Source organism: Saccostrea echinata, unplaced genomic scaffold (genome assembly GCF_033153115.1).
Source record: "Saccostrea echinata isolate AGI-Se365-2 ecotype Australia unplaced genomic scaffold, CSIRO_AGI_Sech_v1 ptg000014l, whole genome shotgun sequence".
NCBI classification, from domain to species: Eukaryota; Metazoa; Mollusca; class Bivalvia; order Ostreida; family Ostreidae; genus Saccostrea; species Saccostrea echinata.
The window spans coordinates 5,592,989-5,614,752 of NW_026889763.1; the positions used below are offsets into that span (position 1 = coordinate 5,592,989).

The 21,764-nt window shown below is 33.7% G+C and overlaps 1 protein-coding gene across 1 annotated transcript; it reads left to right on the forward strand.

Moving 5' to 3' along the window:
• Window positions 1-14,839: 14,839 nt before the first annotated feature.
• LOC133187028 (toll-like receptor 4) lies at window positions 14,840-15,450 on the forward strand (the record flags this gene model as incomplete). The annotated part of the gene is made up of 1 exon (XM_061322401.1): window positions 14,840-15,450. A coding segment is annotated over one exon (519 nt), but the record flags the coding sequence as incomplete, so codon positions are not given.
• Between the last annotated feature and the right edge of the window lie 6,314 nt (window positions 15,451-21,764).

Here is a 21,764-nt window from a genome sequence, read left to right on the forward strand (position 1 = left end):
ATTGATATACGTCTTCAATATATCGAAATGTCGAGTTGAAGACTACAGCAAATGTTTAATTCTACTCATGTAGAAGTTTTTTAATAAATTCTGCTTCATATGAATACGGGCCTTAGAAAAGGTCTGCTAATAACGGGGCGCAATTGGTGCTCCTTCGATTTTTTTCTAGATAAATGTCTACACTTGATAGGAGGAAGTTTTTTGATACTAGCAGTTTATCAAACAAGACATGACATGTGTATTTTGAGTTATCTAACGGAAAAAATATACATAAAGGTTATATCGTCATTCTTAGTTTATATAATTCTAGCTAATCACAAACATCGTCATTTCTTTCTTCCTCCAGATCCTCTTGACCAAATTGAGTAAACTAAGCTATTAAATCAAAATCATACAAAAGATCGGTATAGCTATTTTCAATTTCAAATTTAGAAAAATTATGTCAGTCTCCAAACTCGTTTGTTCAGGGCCCGACACTCAAAACCAATTTTTATTACATTTTTAATTACAATTCAATTATTTATATAATAGTAAATAACCACAGAGACACAATTTGAGCAGATAAAATGGAAACACTAAAAAAGAAAGAAAAATAAATATGGTTTCAAAAGGTTACCCGAGAATAAAGAGATTGGAATGAATTTCATGCTCGGAATACGCTCAGTCTTTATACCGAGGCAAGCTACTGACAGTAAGTTGATGTTACAATGATTTCAACGACCCCATTTAAAGTCAACTTTTTGCAAAATTCTACGGTCGTTATAATGGCCCTGTCAATCTATCGTTGGGTGTTATTTTGTCTGACATGTTTTATACCATTTGTTTGGCCATTGGCTTTTATACTAAATTTGACTACTGAATTCTCCCTCCCTGATCAATTCATAGGGTTTACGGCGTGGGTGACCTGTCGGGATGCTTACTCCTCCTAGGTTCCTGATCCCGTCTGTGATTTTGCACTGTTCACGATTGATTTTGTTTAATGGATTTATGAGACTAATAACTCCGTTATCTTCACCTTTTACATTACCTTTTTACATTATAGCAAGCACAAAAGCATAGGCGATATGATTATTAGATCATGTTTACCACAAGAATACATTACTTAGATGAAACTCCTGAGGTGGGTCTTAGGGCAAAGGCTTTTTGCAAAACCACCGAAGCACTCTTTACAAAATAAGAATTATGTATCAACATTTAAAAAAAAAATGAAGCAATGTCGAGTTTTTGTGTGCTTGCTGCTGAGTATTTTCACGGGTTTTGGCACAAAGATTGGGTTACTAGTGTACTTATCGGTTCTAATTTAGGAGGAAAACTGTAATGAAATTAAAATGTGCATGAAAAAGTACATTGAAAAGGATTAAGGGTCTTAAGCCCTCTGCTCAGTCATATAAAATGTTGTTTTAACGCTTATGGTTTTCTAAAAGAAATTTATTTTAAAGTAAAATACAAACGATTTTTGCATAACCTGGGGGGGGGGGAGCAAAATTGGACTAAAACATTATTTCAATTTCTAATTTCCTTGTCAGCAAATACAACCTATCATTGAGTCAAATCCTGACTGACGTTTTTCATACTCATTGTTAGGCCATTATTTACACACTGAATTGTCTATGGATTTTTCCGTTTTTCCCGATCATGACAATGAGCACACGGCGGGAGTAACTGATCGACAGGGGATGCTCATTCCTCCATGGGACCTGATCCAGTCTTCAATGTTTTTGGAGCTCCGTGTTTGCTTCGCTCCCGATTTGTATTGTTTAAATGGACTTTGAGCTTGAATAATGCTCGTTGTGTCCATATTCCATTCAACTTGATAAATCTATAAAGGAATAATTATTTATTTCATTCAGAGTTAGTCCTCTTAGGAGAGTATCAAATTATAAAACATAGGATTTTGCACTCTTGCATAATCAGCGTGACGTTGATAATGCTTGATTTCAGACAATCAATAATACAGGAGAAGTGGTTTAAACCATTGGCTATTTCCAAGACATATGCCAGTTATCGTCTACTTGATACCAAATATTTGAAGACATTTTATTACTGTTATAGTAACTTTAATTGTCTGAAATATTTTTTTTCAAAAAGCTCTGAGCATGAAGAAGAAGGATATTATTCATAGGTTAAAAGATGATCGTCGATTTTTAGTGAAACATCATCAGATATTGTTTGTATGAAATACTAGTACTTCAATAAGATGTTTTAGGAAATAAGGCAACTAAGACTAAGTTTCAATGCCTTTTAACACATCTTTATTATTTTAACAGCAAAAGTTTTCTTTTAACTTGAAAAATCCTTTATATATGTTATTTTGTTCTGGCATCTAAAAATATTTCTCAGCCCCCAACTGAAATTCTGAGCCTGCCCCTGTACCTCTTTTTTTAATTTAGAAGTCTGTTTATGACGTTTATAAGACGTCCTATAAATGTAAATGTTGCAGATAACGAAAAGCGACCAATATCATAAATCCAGTGAAGAATACAAATCGCGAACACGGCAAAAACATGGACCCTTGAAACACCAGAGGTGAGATAAGTGCCTAGAAGGAGAAAGTATCCATTTTCGATCGGTCACCCCCGCCTTAAGCTCTATGTATCTGTCAGGTAGACCGAGTACTTAGTATAAATTAGAATATAAACAATGACCTTACAATTGGCATGAAACATGAAAAGGGTGAAGATAAAAAAAAAACAGTAATCCATATTTAAAAAAAAAAACAACAAAACCCACAAACATTACAAATCTGTAAGCAGGGCATAGATCACGGTCCCCTGGAAATTCCATGGGTGGAATCAAATACCTATGAGGTTTAAGCATCCCCTGTCGACCTGACACACCCGCCGTCAACCCTATGTATTGACTAGGTAGACGAAACATTCCGTATTGGAATTAAGTATAAAAACAAAGGCTAACAAATGGTATAACACACTAAAGCCAAAATACGGTAATATTTGTTAAGAAGGTCATTATAACGACCATAGAATTTACGAAATACAGAGTTTAAACAAGGTTGTTTAAATCCTTGTAACATCAACATATCTGTCAATAGCCTGCCTCAGCTTAAGAATTGATCGTATTCAGAGCATACTGTTGAATATCGAATAAGTTGGGGGATATAAACACCATATACGGATGATAACGGTTTATTACTTTATAAATTAGGGAAGTTGATGATGGAAAAACGGAAACATCTCGTTTGTAATTCAGTGTAGAGGTTGGTTAGCCCGTATCGTCTATAGTCGGTAAAACATCCAAATATGAAATAAATTTGCCAGACTCTTTGGTGTTTTTCTTAAAAGTCACTGGGATAGATGGAACCGACATATGAATGGAAGTAATAATTGTTAATTCATTAAACGTCGTCGAAATATCTGAATGTCGAGCTGAGGGCCAGCAAATCTTTTCTTCTTCTCAATTAGAAGTTTTTGAATAAATTGTGCTTCATAGGAATATACAATAAAGGATCAGAGTTAGGGAGCATTGAAATTCTAACAGTTTGATATAAGACTTGCAGGGTTCTCCACATTTGAAAAATTAACCATGGAGAAATCTCCTCGAAAGCCAAATGTGATCGAAAGCACAAGGGCTTGTTAGACTTTCTAAGCTTAATTAATCATTGATTGATTTCACAAAACTTAGCCATTGCAACACAAGAGTTGGATAAACCAAATAAAACAAATAAATAAATAAAAACAAGGAGAAAAAAATCTTTCTTTATACATATACCAAGGTTTATTAAAATTGGATCAAAACTATAGGAGCGTTTTAAAAGAATTTCATATATTCTTTTTAAATTTTAAATCAGTAACCATAGCAACTTTGTTCGTCGAATTTTATTTTTTTTTTTTAAAAACTGATAAACAGAATTCATTGAAACCTCTGTATCACTTTTTCAGATTGATGAGACGCTGCTGGTATCTGAAATCGTTGTGATTTCACTGTTGATGGAGATCCTTTAGGAGGATTTCTGTGTACAACCTCCCGGAAAGATGGGACGAATCTTCACACATTTTGTACTCTAGACGAGAATGGTATTCTTGCAAAATCCCTTGATGTGAAGTACGTTTGAGATTAATTTAAAGTATTTGATTTCTTAAATTCCTGGGATATTTTTTTGTATAAGTATGTTGGTTGATCAACTCTCGTATTAAACTCGTATATACGAAATATACTGCAACCACCGCTTGAATTGATCGAATAAAGGCAACTCATTAAACTAAAACTATATTCGATCAATGCCAGAATGTAAACCTCGTGCATTCTGACGTCTTTAAAAGCATTGTGGCGACATCTATATTGCATTGTTTACGCCATGACGTCATAATATCAACGACAGATGTAACTGATTTTGGAGGTCAAATGTAAAACTATATATGTTGCAGAATAAACAAAAACAAGATAACTTTCTTGAAATAGAAGCAATGTTTGGGCTTGGGTAAAAAATAAAAAGAGAGCTCGGCTTAATTTCCTTAACCTCGCCAAGATGTCGCTTATCTTATCACCCTATTATTCTAGTATTTAAAGACAGGAACCATACATTCTATATATGTGCTGTACACGTTTTACATTCATTGAATGTTTATTGTCAAAAACGTTTATTTATGTATCAATAATTTTTTAATGGATTTTTTTAAAAAAAAAAAAAACCCTTTTATAGAGAAAAAGATATTCTTGTAAGTCTGAATTCCACACAACTTTTGGAATAACCATATCTATGCCACGGAGATGTTCTGGAATTATTTAGGACTTTGCCAATAGGAAAAGCAATCACTATGGTACATTATTTTTTTTTTCAAATTCAAAATTGAAATTGGACATAGGTTAATTTCTCTTTTCACCAATTTCCTTAAAGAGGAGTATCGGTTGAAGTGAAAATGCAGTTTATTCAAATTAATGCGTTGAGGTATAATACATGTATCAGTCCTATATTTTATTAAATCAAGAATAAGACTAAATAATGCTTTTCTCGATCTTTTATAAGAAAATATATATCTTGAGAAGGAAGTTCACGATAACAGATCAAATAATTAGTATTACTTAGAATTAACCCCTTCATTTTCCCCCAAGTATTTTATAACAGGAAAACAAAACTATTTACAACAATTGAATTTGAACTTGAAGGAGTCAAATAAGGTGAGATTTAAACAAACAAGCATTTTTGCATTTCGAAACAGATTTTATTTTAGCTTTTGTCCAATGTTAATTTATTTCAAATATATATTAAAGTAATTACTTTGCTTAAAGTAAACGAAATGCAATTACTATTTATTATTATTAATTGGTAGATGCAACAGAATTGAAAATATATTTTTCTTGCAGGGGAAGCTAAAGAAGATCGTAAGTATGAAATGCCTGTGATTAGATTGAAATATGAATGTCAAACAAAATAACTAGTAATTTTCACAAGCGTGAGTCTTTTTATTTTGAAGAAAAATAATCATACATCAACAAGAACGCAAATCGATCTCATATACTCTGTTAAATTTTTGAATTCAAAGTTAACTCCAGATATATACGTTGTATTATATATACAAAAATATATTGATCAATCTCATCGATGATTCGGTTTATCCTCGCTGTTTATGATATTTATCATACCCAATATATTTCCGTAGAGAGTCAGTAACCCTTTTGGCGGATATTATATATATTGTCTGTTTCAGTAATGGTGAAGACGGAGAGTGTGAAACTGACATCAGCGAGTCAGTTATCCCCTACTGTTGAAGCTCTGTGGATTCCAAATCAATCTAAGTTCCTTCTTTTTGACAAAAGACGCCTTCTATACAGTCCAATCTCAGACATTTTAAAGGATTGTGGATGTGAGATATTTTTTTCTAAATTCAAATGCCATGAAAGCTTTCCCATATATAATGTACAAAAATGCATTTAGTATGTATTGTGGTATAAAAAACATAAAAAGCATGCAATATGTCTTTGAAACAAGAACACTTTGATGAGAGAACGATGATAGGCATTTATACCTGCTGCTCAATCCATTTCATTGGTATGAATAAATTATTTTATACTAAATCTCTCTCAATTACATACACTTTGGTGAAACATTACCGGTGTTTAAAACTAAGCATCCCAAGTTCAATTTAATGTTTTGATGCTTTATTTATCAAATCGTTGCATTTTTTCTATTAAATTTCGAATCAGTAGATATAATTGTTTTTTGAAATATTATTGCTTTTCATGATTAGGTCATTTCATCGTCTGGAAATTTCTGAATGAAGAAACTTGGCGTTTTGAATACAGATACCAGGCACAAAAAAGATGAATCATAATATCTTTGCATGAAATGAAACACCTTTGATTTGATAGTAAATATTACTCCTTGAATATTGAACGATACCAGGTACCAGTGATACATTATGCTATATTTAAATGTTTTTACAATTATGATTTAATATCAAATAATTTTGTTGAATTATCAAAAATTATAATGTTATTTTCCAATAACAAATACTAATATGCCGTTATGAGTACGATAATGGATCCATCCTATGCCAATATTTTCATGGGCAGACTTGAATGCAACTTGTTATTTCAAGCACCATTTAGGCCCCTTAGCTGGTTGCGTTTCATCGACGATATAGAGATGAAGTGGCCGGGTGGAATGCCGCGAGAACCTAGAAGCGTTCATTTCCTTTGCCAAATCCTTCCATCAGTCCATCAAATTTACTTTAGACGTACCTAATTCCAAAAACACATTCTTAGATACTACATCTACCCTGATTGATGGCGAAATCGAGTTACTGGTAAGTCTCCACACGAAAGGCGCCGATTCCCACCTTTACCTCATGCCGACTAGCATTCATGTCGACACACATTCAAGGGTGTGCCTAAGGGTCTGGCTACCAGAATTCGTCGCATTTGTTCATCCCCTGTCTTATATCAGGAATAGAGCAGTCTCCTAAAGTTCCATTTATGCAATAGAGGCTACAAAGCCCACAATGTACAAACTGCTATTGATGAGATGGCAGGACACCACAGACAAAACCTATTACTCTACAAAGAGAGAGAAGATAGCAGCAGGGTCCCTCTGGTAACCACATACCATCCCGTCCTTAAGAACCTCAGCGGTATTCTTAAGAAGAACCTGCCAATTCTCCACTCTAACAAAAGAATGGCAGAGGTCTTTAAGGAACCTCCATTGGCTGCATACAGGTGCCCGAGGAACTTAAAGGACATGGTAATAAGAACCAGATTGCACAATCCATTACCTAACGGAGGCTTTAGAGCTTGCTCTGACAGAAGATGTCTTCTCTGTAAGCACAACTCTGACACAGACAGCTTTAACAGCCCCGTTGCAGGCCGCAGCTACGGAATTCTAGGGATTTTTTTGTAAAACAGACAACTGCATATATCTCATCAGTTGTAAAGTTTGTTCCAAACAGTACGTTGGGGAAACAGGAGATCTCCGCAGGAGAATTAATAATCACCGTTCGACCACGAAGACCAAGAAACTCAATGAACCCGTTGGGGAACATTTTAAACTTGAAGGTCACAAATGAGAGGACACGACAGTAGTGGTTATTGACCATAATCCGAATTGGAACGAATATCAGAGAAAAAGCAAGGAAAAGTTCTGGATGCACAGACTGAAGTCATTCCGCCCTAATGGTATCAACAAACTAAATGACTTTACCAGGATGAACGTGAACTAGACCCAATTCGTGATTGTAACAAACAAGTTTATTCTCTCTATATAGTGTTAACTTTACCGTTAATTTTCATTATCAATTCTGGAACAAACCACACACAGATTTAATGCTTACATTTTTCTTTTTTCTTTTTTTTTTCCGATAAACAGTCCTAAAAACATTTCCAAATGTATACTACATCTAAATTCATATTGTAAAATTTCCCTTCCGTATTATCTTTCTTTGGTTTCTTTTTATCATGTTTAGTTACTCTATTTTGAGAGAATAAGACAGTGTACGATTTACTACTTGGCCGTAATTAATTAGCGATAATTAATTCGTTCAATTATACAAATCGCACTTCACCAGAGTACACCCGAGAGACCGGACGTATTTCATAGCGGTCCGGATTTCTTTCTTTACAACTGGTTATAATTTTCAAATTAAACATGTAACATTGTAAATACATAGTGTTGGGTAGTTCAGTAGTAGTGCTAGTTGTTGTTTTTTTCTGTTTCCTTTGTTTTTATGACTTCATAACTTTTTTCTTTGTCCCGAAGAAGGGACAGGGCGTCCCGAAAATTTGACAATTTCTATTGTTCGTGTCGTTGGTCATTTTTAGTGCTTTATATAAATTTCCATCCTTGACGTTGTATCTACTTAGTAGATCCGACACTTAGGATATACAGTGTTGTTGGGTGTTTTTTTTTAGTGCTTTCCATATATATCCAAGTGATTTTTTCTTATACTTATGTCTCTGTACATTTTTAGGAATACGATTGTGTAAGCACTAAAACGTATTTGCAGTTTTCTTTTGAAAATGTTTATGATTCAATCTATGTATATGTTCTATAATTGATCAATTTCTTTATCAAAAGTATTTTATTTTCATTGTAAATTCCTGACTTATAGCATAAAGTCAAGCTATTAGGCGTGTGCTTTCAAAATGTTCCTCTTAATCACTCATCCAGAAAACATGAAATGAATGAAGAATCTAATTCAAAGTTGATAGTATAAACCATTTTTGTTTTCATCCAAGTTCTGTCAATCTAGAAAATAAACTGTATAGTAAAACCCACTAAAAGTTTTACCTGATTACTCCAGATTAGGAATTTCAATGGCAACATTCAAGACTTTTTAGCATTTCTTATTCATATAATGTTACTGTATCACTTAAAATACTGTTACAATGACAAGCTTTATACATGCAATTCAGGAAATCAAATATTCTTAAGCATTGAAAATATTATCATTTCACCATTGCTGACCACAATAATACTACATGTTTGGTTCAGTGTGCAGCATTGAACTGAGTGATGTCTGGATAAAAACTTATTTCTGATACAATGAAATATGCAGTATTCAAGCTCAAAGTCCATTAAAACAATACAAATCGGGAACAGAGCAAACACAGACTTCCAAAAATATCAAAGGTGGTATCAGATGCCATGGAGGAGTGAGCATCCCATGCCGACCGGTCACACCCACCGTGTAAAATGAGACAACTATGAAATGAGAAGATACACATGTACTTGAAACTGTACGTTAATTCAAAAGAAAATTGAAGGAGAATAGCGCTAAAAAATGAGAAAACAAAGGAAAACAATATTATACAATAGAATGATTGAATACCGTTCGTTATCTCTATCATATATATATATATATATATATATATATATATATATATATATATATATATATATATATATATATATATATATATATATATATATATATATATATCTTCATATATTGACCTGTTACACCAGATTCATCTTCGCTAGCCAAGGGTTTTTGATCCGCTACTCTCCTCACAAACCCTTGGCATACAGTGCAGTCAAAAGTTGGGATTGTTTACGACACGTGATCTCGAATCTTCCAACATACGCACAAATTGCGTCATCGACAAAAATAAAAGGCGTATTAGAATTTTTAAAGTTTTTAAAGAATAATTAACAAGAAGATATCGAGCAATGTTTATTTGTTAATTATCGTGCGAATCTACATCTACAATAAGACTCCTGATCACAATATTAATACATCAGCTTAAGACTGGATGACACCAATCTTTTTATAGAGTGGCATGTTATCTTACGAATCGCTGTTTACTTGTGTTTTTCATTCCCGAGACTAAAGAATCAAGATATATCCCGAAAGCAAATATCATCATTTACAAAAGCAATTGCTGATTGGTCGAAGGATGTCGATCAACTCCAATCACAACTCGAGAAAAAAAAACCCAACTTTTAATAACACCGTATGCCAAGGGTTTGTGAGGAGAATAGCGGAACAGAAACCCTTGGCTAGCGAAGATGCACCAGATTATGAAAATTACTCCTTCAACCCTCTCATCATTTGGCACGTCTTCATCAATTTCCATTTGATTATTTGTACATATGGGAAAGTTTAACATAGATACAATTTATATTATATTATATTATATTATATTATATTATATTATATTATATTATATTATATTATATTATATTATATTATATTATATTATATTATATTATATTATATTATTATATTGTCTGCATCACACTGGATGAGCAGCAGACATGTTTTGAATTATATGGGCGTGGTTACATGTATATATACGATTATTTCTAGATAAGAGTCTACGCGTGATATGAGGAAGTATTTCACTACTGGTAATATTTTACTTCTCTCTGATACTTCTCTAGGTAATTGTAATCATAAGTGGTAAAATCCTGTTCCGTGTTAAACTTCTCTTGCGGAATAAATAAAGATAATCATGCTCGTTAAGAAGTTGTGTTAATCTACATAAATATAAGGGAAAAGCATTTTTATGTATTATGAGTAAAAATTAGCATCACCCCTTATCAGTAATAAAAAAGATACAATTTAAAGAAGGATAAATCAAGAATTAACTTTTTATGAGTAGATTTAAAATAAGTGTTCCTAAAGAAAAGACCATTACATCAACCCGGGATAGATTACTAACCATTTAATTTAATTATACTGAATGCAGCATCATTCAGATTTAAACTAATTAAATCCTTTACTTGTGTTTAATGAACATTATAAAAAAGATATAAACTTATATAAAGGAAAAAATATGGTAAGGACCTAATTCGGCCACTTATATAAAACAAAAAATACAGTCAAAATTATGACAATTTGCAATTTTAAACTTCAAATCATGCTTGTTTTATAACCAGCATTGATTTTGATTCAAAGCCTACTCGGCGGCCAAAAAGGGTGACAAAGTTGAACATTTTATCAAAAGTTACCTGACAAAACTTTACATTTATTATTATGTAATAATCTGTTGTGTTACGTATTTGCATTTTGGTTAACACTTTTTATTCAAATTTGTTTAAAATTTGTGTTGAAAAACATTTAATGAAGAATAAAAAAAAAATTAAATCCCTCAATGTTGTGTCTATAGATGGGGGTAATCATAAGATTCGTTCATGTAGGATATCCTGATATCAGGGCCCCGGGCCATAAAACTTAGACGAGATCACTTTTGATCTCAGTCTCACTTTTCCACTATTAATTCCTTTGGTAAAAGTGAGACTGAGATAAAAAATGAGCTTGTCTAAGTTTTATGGCCCCGGAGCCAGGTGTTAAGTTTTCCATTGAAACTGTGTATGATCTAAGCTATGATGGTAGAAACTCTACCATCACTTGACAGATCACGCCCTGAATTTTGAGACTAAAAATTCAATAGAAATGGTGACCTATTTGAAATGGGTCTGTAAAGTGCCATTTCAATGGAATGTATAGTAAGTGATTCAAGGCAAATACCTGACTTCAAAAAACCTAGCTCTTATTCCTGGGTCACATTTATGCAGATGGTTGGGTGTCCAAAGTTTTCTCGTATCGTCGGCTGAATAAGCAGGATATGCCGACACTAGTATCGAGCGACGCAGAATAGTCACATTAATTCCTAGGAACACCGATACCTATAAAAGTAAAAATATTTATAAGTTGGCCAACCTTCGCCAGATCATCGTTCGCTGGACTGCAATTTGATTTTCACCGTCGGCCGACATTAAAGAAAACCCAGTTCCTAGATGTCGACCGACCAACGACTGTATGCCGATGGTCGGACGATGAACAAAGATTGGGCGACGAACTATTCAACGACTGCTTCAATTGAAAGAATCGGCCACCGACGCAGAAAAATTATAACTTTGCCCGACTGACATAAAATTGTTCGGCCGACACAAAAAGAGGTAAAAATCGGACAAGACAACGGCCGATGAACTGCCGACTGTCGCCCGAAGAATCCTATTTTTGCCTTAAAAACCGTCAGCCGTCGATCGTTTTTTGAAATGTGACTGGGGTTTTACTCAGCAATCACATTTTCTTGCAAAAGTCTTCCATAAAAATCAAACGATATAAAAAATAGAAAGTTAGATATTCGTAAGTACAAAATGAACATCAAAGTCAACTCATTCCTCAAATAAAGAACAATAATTTTAAGTTTCATAAGCTCTGAATAACGTATGACTGACATGGCTGAAAAAAAACATTTCAGCAAACAGATAAATGTTTTGTTTTGTCTCTCATACATGTAATTGTCCTCAAAGTTTTCCTTCGAAACACATAATAATTTTACACGTATCTCAAACAAATACAAAACCTATGTCATAAAACTATGAGAATGAAATGTAATTTTGTTTGTTTGTTTATTGTTTAACGTCCCTCTCGAGAATTTTTCACCTATATGGAGACGCCACCTCTTGCCGGTGGAGAGCTGCAAATTTTGACCTAAACTCGGCACTCAGGGCCATTGATCATGAGTAGTGAGGGATCTTTTTCGTGCCAGAACCTACTGTGACACGGGACCTCGGTTTATACGGTCTCATCCGAAGGACCGGTCTCCACGTACCACAGTGGGATTCGAACCCGCGACGTAAGGATCAACTCCTTACTCCGCGACTCTAGAGCAAGCGCTCTAACCACTGCGCCACGTGGGCGACAGAAATGTAATTAAAACTTTTACAACGTGAAATGTTCGCGTTACTTGTACAAGTATTACACGATTTAAGCGATTTCTTCATGCACATGAATATCTTTTTAACTTACACATGTTAAGTAATACATCATTTAGTATCTTCTCTTGAAACACACAGAACATAACGACATTTCTGCAGCAAAAACTATGAAGAATAACAGAGTACGGAATCTCATCTGGTTTTCTGTGACAATATTTATAGATTTTTTTCAAATTGAGGCAGTGGAGACTACTTCTTGTTGGTTTGATAGGATTGAGTGTGATTGTTTTTTATACGAAAATGGAATTCGTGTGAATTGTTCACAACGAAATCTTACTGTTATACCATATATGAATGACAGCATCACGTGGTTAGACCTCAGTAACAACAAGATAAGAAGTATTGAGTCAAAGAGTACAAAACTGCCAGAAAGGGTAATATCCCTCGACTTATCTGATAATAACTTAACGACTGTTGATGAAAATGCGTTCGAACATTTAACAAAACTTAGGTTTCTCAACTTAGAGGGAAATCAGTTGAAATATTCAAATTTCGAGAAACTTTTTAAAAGTCTGTCGTCCTTAGAGGTACTGAACTTAAAAGGAAACAGTGGCAGGCAATATAACATAGCTTTTCCAGGAGATGCTTTTGCAAATCTATATTTTCTTTCAATTGTAAAAATGAATGGAATAGCAAGCACAAAGTTTGGAAAAAGTTTCTTGCGTTTAAAGAATCTTAAAGTTTTAGATATGTCGGGAAATGTTGGAAATTGTAATCTTGATTATATCGATTCGCAAATGTTTGAAACTTTTCCATTCCTTGAGGTTTTGGATATTTCCTACTGCAATGTAAAGGATACTGATAAGGGATCATTCAGCAACATGCCAAAATTACAATATCTTAATATTTCCTACAATCGCAAGCTAGGGTTTGCATCCCTGCCTAATGTAACAAATAATTTGAACAAAACTAGGCTAAAATCTTTGAATATCAATGGAATAAATTGCGTAGCCGGAGTTGGAACACAAATAAAATGTCATCATCTTTTTTCTCTTAAATACACTAACCTGAAAGAATTATATGTAGCCAGTAACCGATTGGAATATTTTGCTCCAGGAGTTTTACGAAATCTTCCAAAAACTTTAGAGAAATTATCGGTGGCCGAAAACAAATTAACAACTGGGAAATATTACTTTGAATTTAGCAGTTTAGAAAACTTGAGAGTATACAACGTGAGGTTTCAAAAGTACCCACCAGAGCTTGATGATTCGCTTATTAATAATTGTAGAGAAAAGACTGAATTGTGCAATGATGCTGTTTTCAGTTGCGAAGAAGTTAGAAATTACCAAACTCCTAAAACAATAGGCACTAGCACGAACGTGACTATCATTTATCCAAAAAATCTAGAAGAAATATATGCTTACTCTAGTAAAATTTATTTTTAGGTTTCAAGAATTTTTATCTCTGCACCGAGTCTCTGCACCGATTGTAAATCTACGGAATAACTTTGGGTACTCTTTGGAAGGTCCTGTTTATTTTCAATATACAAATACTCAAATAACATTGGATTTTTCAAATAATTTTTGCTCCCACGTATCTCCATTTATACTTAATGATGGTGGCCAAGTCCAGAATTTAAATATGTCCCACAATGACATAGGACACGATTTGGAGAAAGATGTAATGGGAGAAACGCTTAAGTCTTTTTTAACCCTTGAGAACTTAGACATTTCATTCTGTAGAATTTCTAAACTTCCAAACTTACTGCTGAAAAATTCCTCGAGGCTGAAGTATTTAAATGTCAGTGACAACCAGATATCAAGATGGAATTTAAAAATTGATCATATGGCAAATTTATCTTTGATCGACCTATCACAGAATCGAATAAGATCTTTTGATGAAAAAACCCGCGAAGATTTGGAGAACGCCTTTCGGAGATCTAAGTTAATCGTTGATCTTTCTGGTAATCTATTAGGTTGTTCCTGTGAGAATGAAAAGTTTCTTAAATGGTTAAGGATAAATAAAGCTAATTTTGTAGATATTCAGCAATATCAGTGCTCGCCTGAAAAATTCAAATTTTCATTTGAAAAACTGGATCGGTCCATTTCTATTTTAGAGCGCAACTGTAGATCATTTTTGACTTGGTATATAGCAGGCTCTGTTTCACTTGCTGTATGTATAAGCTTGTTGACAGGATTTTTACTGGTTAGAAATAGATGAAAAATTCGTTATATTATATACAAAACTAAACTAAAATTCCGAATTAGGGACATACGGAATGTTCATAATTCTACAAGTTTAAACTATGAATACGACGCCTTTCTATCTTATGCTGGTATGGAGAGAACTTTTGTACGGAGAGATGTCATACCTCGGCTTGAAACCAATGCTGGATTACGACTTCTTGTAAGAGATAGAGATTATCTCCCAGGATTATCAAAAGTGGATTCTATAATGACTGGAATTCATGAAAGTGAAAAGGTTCTATGTATTGTTTCCAAAAGATATTTAAAGTCAAAGTGGCGTGACTACGAGCTCAACATGGCTAAAGTGGAGGAAATCAAGGATCGTGGAAACACAAATTTTGTTATTCTGATCTTGTTACCGGAAGTTTACAGCAGTGGCTATCCGAGTAAAGTTATGGACCTTGTGAAAAAAGATTGTTTTATTGAATATCCCGAAGAATCCTGCGCTTATGACGACTTTTGGGAGAAACTGATCAAATATGTTAAGGAATGATTAATTGAAAGATATGTATATGGAATATATTATCTCAAAACACATTCATTTATGTTAAAACAGATCTAAATATTCGGAAATGTGTACAGAAATGATGTCCATCAAATGCAAGCATGGAACGATTATTTCCAAATTATCTGATATTGTATCTCCCATCTTATTCGATACTAAATAGATTGCTCTGAATACAATTCATTTTTAAACCGAAGCAGGCTACGGAGAGATAAGCTGCTGTTACAGAGATTTCAAGAACATCGTTGTAAGGCAGCATTTCGTAAATTCCATAGTCGATATAATGACCTTGTTACATGTAGCAAATAACGCCTATAATTGGGTGTTATTTTTGCTGAAATGTTTATACCAGTTGTTCAGCTTTTGTTTTTATACTAAATTTGTCTATGGAATGTTCTGTCTACCTAATCAATACAAAGGGCTCACGGTGGGTGTAACCGGTCAACAGGGGATGCTTTTTCCTCCTAGGCATCTGATCCCACCTCTGGAATTTCTGGGAATCCGAGGTTTATGTCCTGTTCACAAATGTATTTGTTTGTAGAATATTTAGATTGATCACTGTTCATAATCTTTTTTTCATGCTTACGTAGTACCTTGACTTTACATAATACAACTGTACATGTATTTCGTCTGATTATAATTTGTAATAATTCACTATTACTTTTTCACAATCTTTTATTGATATTTTTGGATGAAATTATGTTTACTGATTTCATATACTGAAAGGAAAAAGAAACGCACATATAAATATGAGAAGTTTCCATCTATTATTATGTGACAGAATGATCGCTAAATACAGTTTTGCGTATTATTTCAAGCATAATTGACATAAGCAAGGCATAATATTGAATTAAACGTCATTTTTGCACGGCAGTTTATACTGTAAGGAGTAGGGGTCGGAATTTTAGTATTCAAAATTTCAAAAATCTATATTGCGGGCGTCGTCATTCCGCATTCACAGCAGCTGGTATCGTTTTAAGCAAAAAAAAAAAAAACAAAACAAAAAACAAAACAAAACAAACAAAAACGAAACAAAATAAAAAACAAAAAAATCTGATGTTTGAGTCTTCGAAAAGGGATGAGATTTTACACCACCATAAGAGCTTGCCTCGGCTCAGTGGTGACGTTTGAAGTCAAATTCGTCCCATAATTGCTTGGTTGTAAAAGGAAGGCATGTATGTTTTGATGCCTTCCTCAGTGGGACTATTGCGGACCGTTTTCTCTCTAATCATAGCATTGAAGTGTCCAGAAATGGTACTAGCAGTTTCGCTTGCAGTTTGAAACCTGTTCCGTTAGTGGATTACAAGGATTTCCCTGTGCGGAAGTACCGCTGCCCACTGAAAACGTTCGCTTCTTGGGTGGTGTTTAACGCTCCTTCTTACAATGATCTTCGTTCTAACTGCGATACAGTGAATTGGCCTGGAACATTTTAAATTGCTCAGCAAGTTCATTCTGATGATGTCGTTGCATTCGTAAGATTATAATCAGACCTCTTAGAATTTCAGTAAGGCGTATTATCTTTGAGGGTCTAACTCTGTTCAAATTTTCACCGGACATTTTCAAAAACATCACCAGAGATTGCAAAAATGGTTCGTCTTATCCACAATTCCTGATACATAGCTTTCAACCCGAAGCTCACATGCAAATTACTTTTTGACGCCAGAGTCAAAGTTGGTGATTTTCTATCGAGTATTAATTTCTAGACATTATTTAAAGCCCATATAAATCCAGAACAATTTTACCATGTTTATACTCAATTGTAGTTTTGGTTGTTGTTTAACGTCCCTCTCGAGAATTTTTCACTCATATGGCCACCACTTGCCGGTAGCTATAGAGGGCTACAAATTCTGACCTCACTGAGGTGAGGGATCTTTTACGTGCCAGCGCCTACTGCGACACGGGACCTAGCTTAATACGGACTCATCAGAAGGACCATTCTCCACTTTCCACAGGTGGATTCGAACCCGCGACGAAAGGATAACTCTGTACATGGCCACTCTAGAGCAAACGCTCTAACCACTGCGCAATGCCGGCGACCTTGATTGTAGTAGACCAATCAAAAATATGCATTTTTCCCTTTCAGTGTATAATGCAGGGTCCATCGTGACATATTTTTATCTCATACACTTTGTAATATACATGTAAATACTATATATTATTGTATACTGTAGTAAATGAAAAGATAAACTAAAGTATCAAAGTTATTACTTTTTCAAAGTACATCAAAGTTTTAACTATTATATATATAATAGTTAAAACTTTTATATACTTTGAAAAAGTAATAACTAAGATACTGAAAAAGCTATGTTTTTGCAAATTACATTTTGCATTATTTTGCCTCATTACATTTAACAATCACTCACTGGTAAACATTACACATGGAAGTGTTAATCCCTATTGCTAGTATCATAATCATAATGTCAAAACAGTCTAGACAAAATATTAAAGATTAAATCACTTTAAAAATGCCAGTTTCCGTTAATCGAAAAGTCAGCTTTTGACAAACAAGTAGATGAAACTAGGATATCAACAGTCTTGTTTTAAGTCATCATTTCGCAAGTGCTATGGTCGGTACAATGACCTTGTGAGCAAATACAATCTATCATTAAGTCGAATGCTGACTGACGTTTTTCATACTAATTGTTAGATCATTATTTAAATACTGAATTGTCTACGGATTTTTCCGTTTCCCCGATCATGACAGTAAGAACACGGCGAGTGGTTGGCAGGGGATGCTTAATTCTCCATGGCACCTGATCCCTCCTCTGATGTTTCAAGAGGTCCGTGTTTGCTTTGCTCCCGATTTGTATTGTTTCAATGGACTTTTGAGTTTGAATACTGTTCATTATTTCCATATTTTATGCAGGAGTATGCTCTGTAGAATTGATTTTTAAACTGAGACGTGCTATTTAAAAATAATTCCGTTTAAAGTTAACATTTCGCAAATTCTATGCTCGTTATTATGAACTTGCTTGCAAATACATGTATAACCTGGTCTTTGAATTGTCTGGCATGTTTATACCAACTGTGGGGCCATTGTTGGATACTTATTTTGATGGTTTACTTCGTTTACCCGATTAGAACATCGGGCTCAAGTTGGATGTAAACAGTTAACGGTTGAATCATTATATATTACAGATACCGGTAATAGGTCTGCATGGAATATAGGAAGTATATAATTAAGTAATGTGAATGTTTTGAAAATTGACCATTTCCTTCTAGGAAACCTTCCATCATATGCATATAAAAAAAGCTCCTATTCATAGAGCTCTTGAACATAATACCCTTTATATGGACAAATGAAAATTTTCTTATATGTACATATGCTATTGAAATCTTCTCATTTTTAAGTGATAATTTTTAAACTTTTTACGTCAAAAATTGACAAACTTTGCTCTGTTTCTTCTGAATGGATTATTTTTATTTATTTCTTTGTAATTATATGAATAAAAAAAATATACAGTTAGTGAATTCAACAGGAAAATGTAAGCATGATATTTGTCATCAAATTACTTTTACTGCTAGTGGTCAAAAGTTGTATATATATCTGGAATGCTTTTAACTGTATTTCAGCTATAGTGAGTATGGTGGCATATTTCTGCCTTAAGCTTGTCAGATAATTATGTCGACTTGTCAGATCTTTTTGTTGACTTATCTCTTATTCGTGTGCTTAAAGATTCAACATGAAAATGTGTCCATGCCCAGTTTATGACATCAGTTGACAACACATTTTCTGACATATCGACCTAAGCATTTGACAAGTCAACATAGTTGTCTGAAAAGTCAACATAGTTATCTGAAAAGTCAACATAATATTCTACAAGTCATATTCGTTATCTGACAAGTCGACATAACATCTTACAAGTCGACTTGTCAGAAAATTATGTCGACTTGTCAAATAATGATGTCAACTTGTCAGAAAATTATATCTACTTGTCAGAAAATTATGTCGACTTGTCAGATATTATGATGACAAGTTGATGTCGTGGTGATTTTTATCTGATAAGTCAACAGAATTATCCGACAAGCTGACTTTGATATCTGACAAGTAAAAATAAACATCTGACAAGTCGACATAAACATCTGACAAGTGGATGCAGAAATATACCACCATACGTGAGGAATGGAAAGGGGGAATAGATTAAAATCTTTCACTAGTTTGAAAATTGAGCATTTATGGAAATGTTATGAACATAACATTTTTGTCTGTCAAATTAGAAGGTTCATTAGTTTTACATAAACAATTCATGATGAATATCAAATAAATACATGTATTATGAAAAAAAATACGTTTCAATTTCTCAATTTATTAATTATTGAATAGTCATATACAAATAAGTTGTTCTCTTAATAAATGGAATAAAAAACTATGAAATCATTCCGCCATACTCTCTGAGGTATATTATTAAAGAAAATACGTTAACCGTAAAAATTAAAAAAAAAAAAAAAAAGATTGAGCGTATCTTTTACCTTCATTGTGGTCTTTTTGCGTTTAGTGTTTGATTTTCACTACGAAAAAATATTCGGTGACCAGTCATCCATCCCATAATGTAATTAAGAATTTTTCCTTGTTTTTCAATTCATACAAAACTCTCTCATATGCTGGTAATTTTACAATGCAATTAAAACAATTTTATCAAGAGTAGATACTTATAGATGCCTAGAATATTTTGAAACATATTTATAATATATATAATGGATGGAAAGGTCCGAATTAATTACCATGAGTCCATAAAAGTGCTGTGGACATAATATGGTCTATATCTGTTTGCTGGAGAGTAAATCCCATTTGAACAAGCCTATGCCTTTACATTTGAGGATCTAAAGGTCAAAGTAAAACAGATAATCACTCATTGGCCGTTCAATCTAATTCTTCCTACAGAGATTAATGTTGACAAAAGGAGAAAACCTATTGATTTCAGGATCAAAATATCCATACCCAGGGACAGTGTTTGGTATTCAGTATGGAGTGAAAATTGTATCAATTCAGTGCGTAAAGAATGGGTTTTAAGCTCTTCTGAGCCGAAGGCTCAAAGAGCTAATGTTATAGCTATTTTTGCGTTGTGCATAAACTTTTTTGGAATATGCGCCATATCCCAAGAACCCCTTGGCATTTTTGTCAAACTTGTCACAAAGTATCCTTGGTCAGATTGCTTTTCTTTCTACTAAAAACAAAAAACATGGATGCGACCTTTAAATAAGTGGGGATAATAAGGGGAATAAAAACAGAAGTAGTGGTCGCTTAAATATCTTCTTTTTAAGAAGAACTGAGTAGACTATTAGCAAAGTTATGCAAAAGGATGAGGATATATTGTAAATTTATAATTGTTCAAGGCTTCATCCTGAAACAAAAGGCGTGGTCTCAAGGTCACTTCAAAGTTGACCTAAAATAATGTTTTGTTAAAACTTTGATATTTTGTCCAATATAAGGACTAGGATCATCAAATTTTGCCAATTGATGCATCTTAGGACCTCATGTCATGTTGACTCAAAAGTAGATTACGGTGACCTACTTTTTCAATTTTGCAGATACTCATTTCAAAGTGATTTCGATACATATCTTGGACACTTTGATGCCTATGGTCATCAAGTCTTGTCAGCTTATGCATTATGGGGCCATAAAGTGTGTCAACCAAAAAGTAGGTCCCCGTGTCCTAATTTCTGAATTTTATGGCTTATCATTTTCAATTTATATATTTTTTAATATTGCAGGTTTTCATAGAATCATCAAACTTCGTCAGTTATTTCAAAATTTCAACTACTTAATTATGGTCAGCTATTATATTTTAGAGTTCCAATTCTATTAAATATTTATTTGAACATTAAAAATGTTTAAGGATCTACATGTATGTTTGACATGTAATAGTTACATGATGACACGAGATGATGCATACAAAATATCGTTGAGTTATTGCACGTGAGGAGGCGTTGGCCTCCGAGTTTGCAATAACGAAACGATATTTTGTATGCATCATCGAGCTGTCAATCATGTAATTGATTTATCCCTTGACCCTTCATTTGACCTTTCCCCATATTTGGTATTTTCTTTGCATCAACTAATAAAGACCCTGAAACAGAACCACGTGATAGTCTTAACTGGTAGCCAAGTAACAGATTTCCATATTTGGTAAGTTTCGTAGTACTGTACCACGTGGCCAATTTTTTGAGATCATCAATTTATTTGTTCCATGACCCTTCATTTGACCTTTTCCCATATTTGGTATTGTCTTTGCATCAACTAATAAAGACTCTGAAACAGAACCACGTGATAGTCTTAACGTGAAGGGTTTTGGTATCTAAGTAACGATTTTCCAAATTTGGTAATTTTCTTAGTACTGTACCACGTGACCAATTTTTGAGATAATCAATTCATTTGTACTATGATTTGACGAAG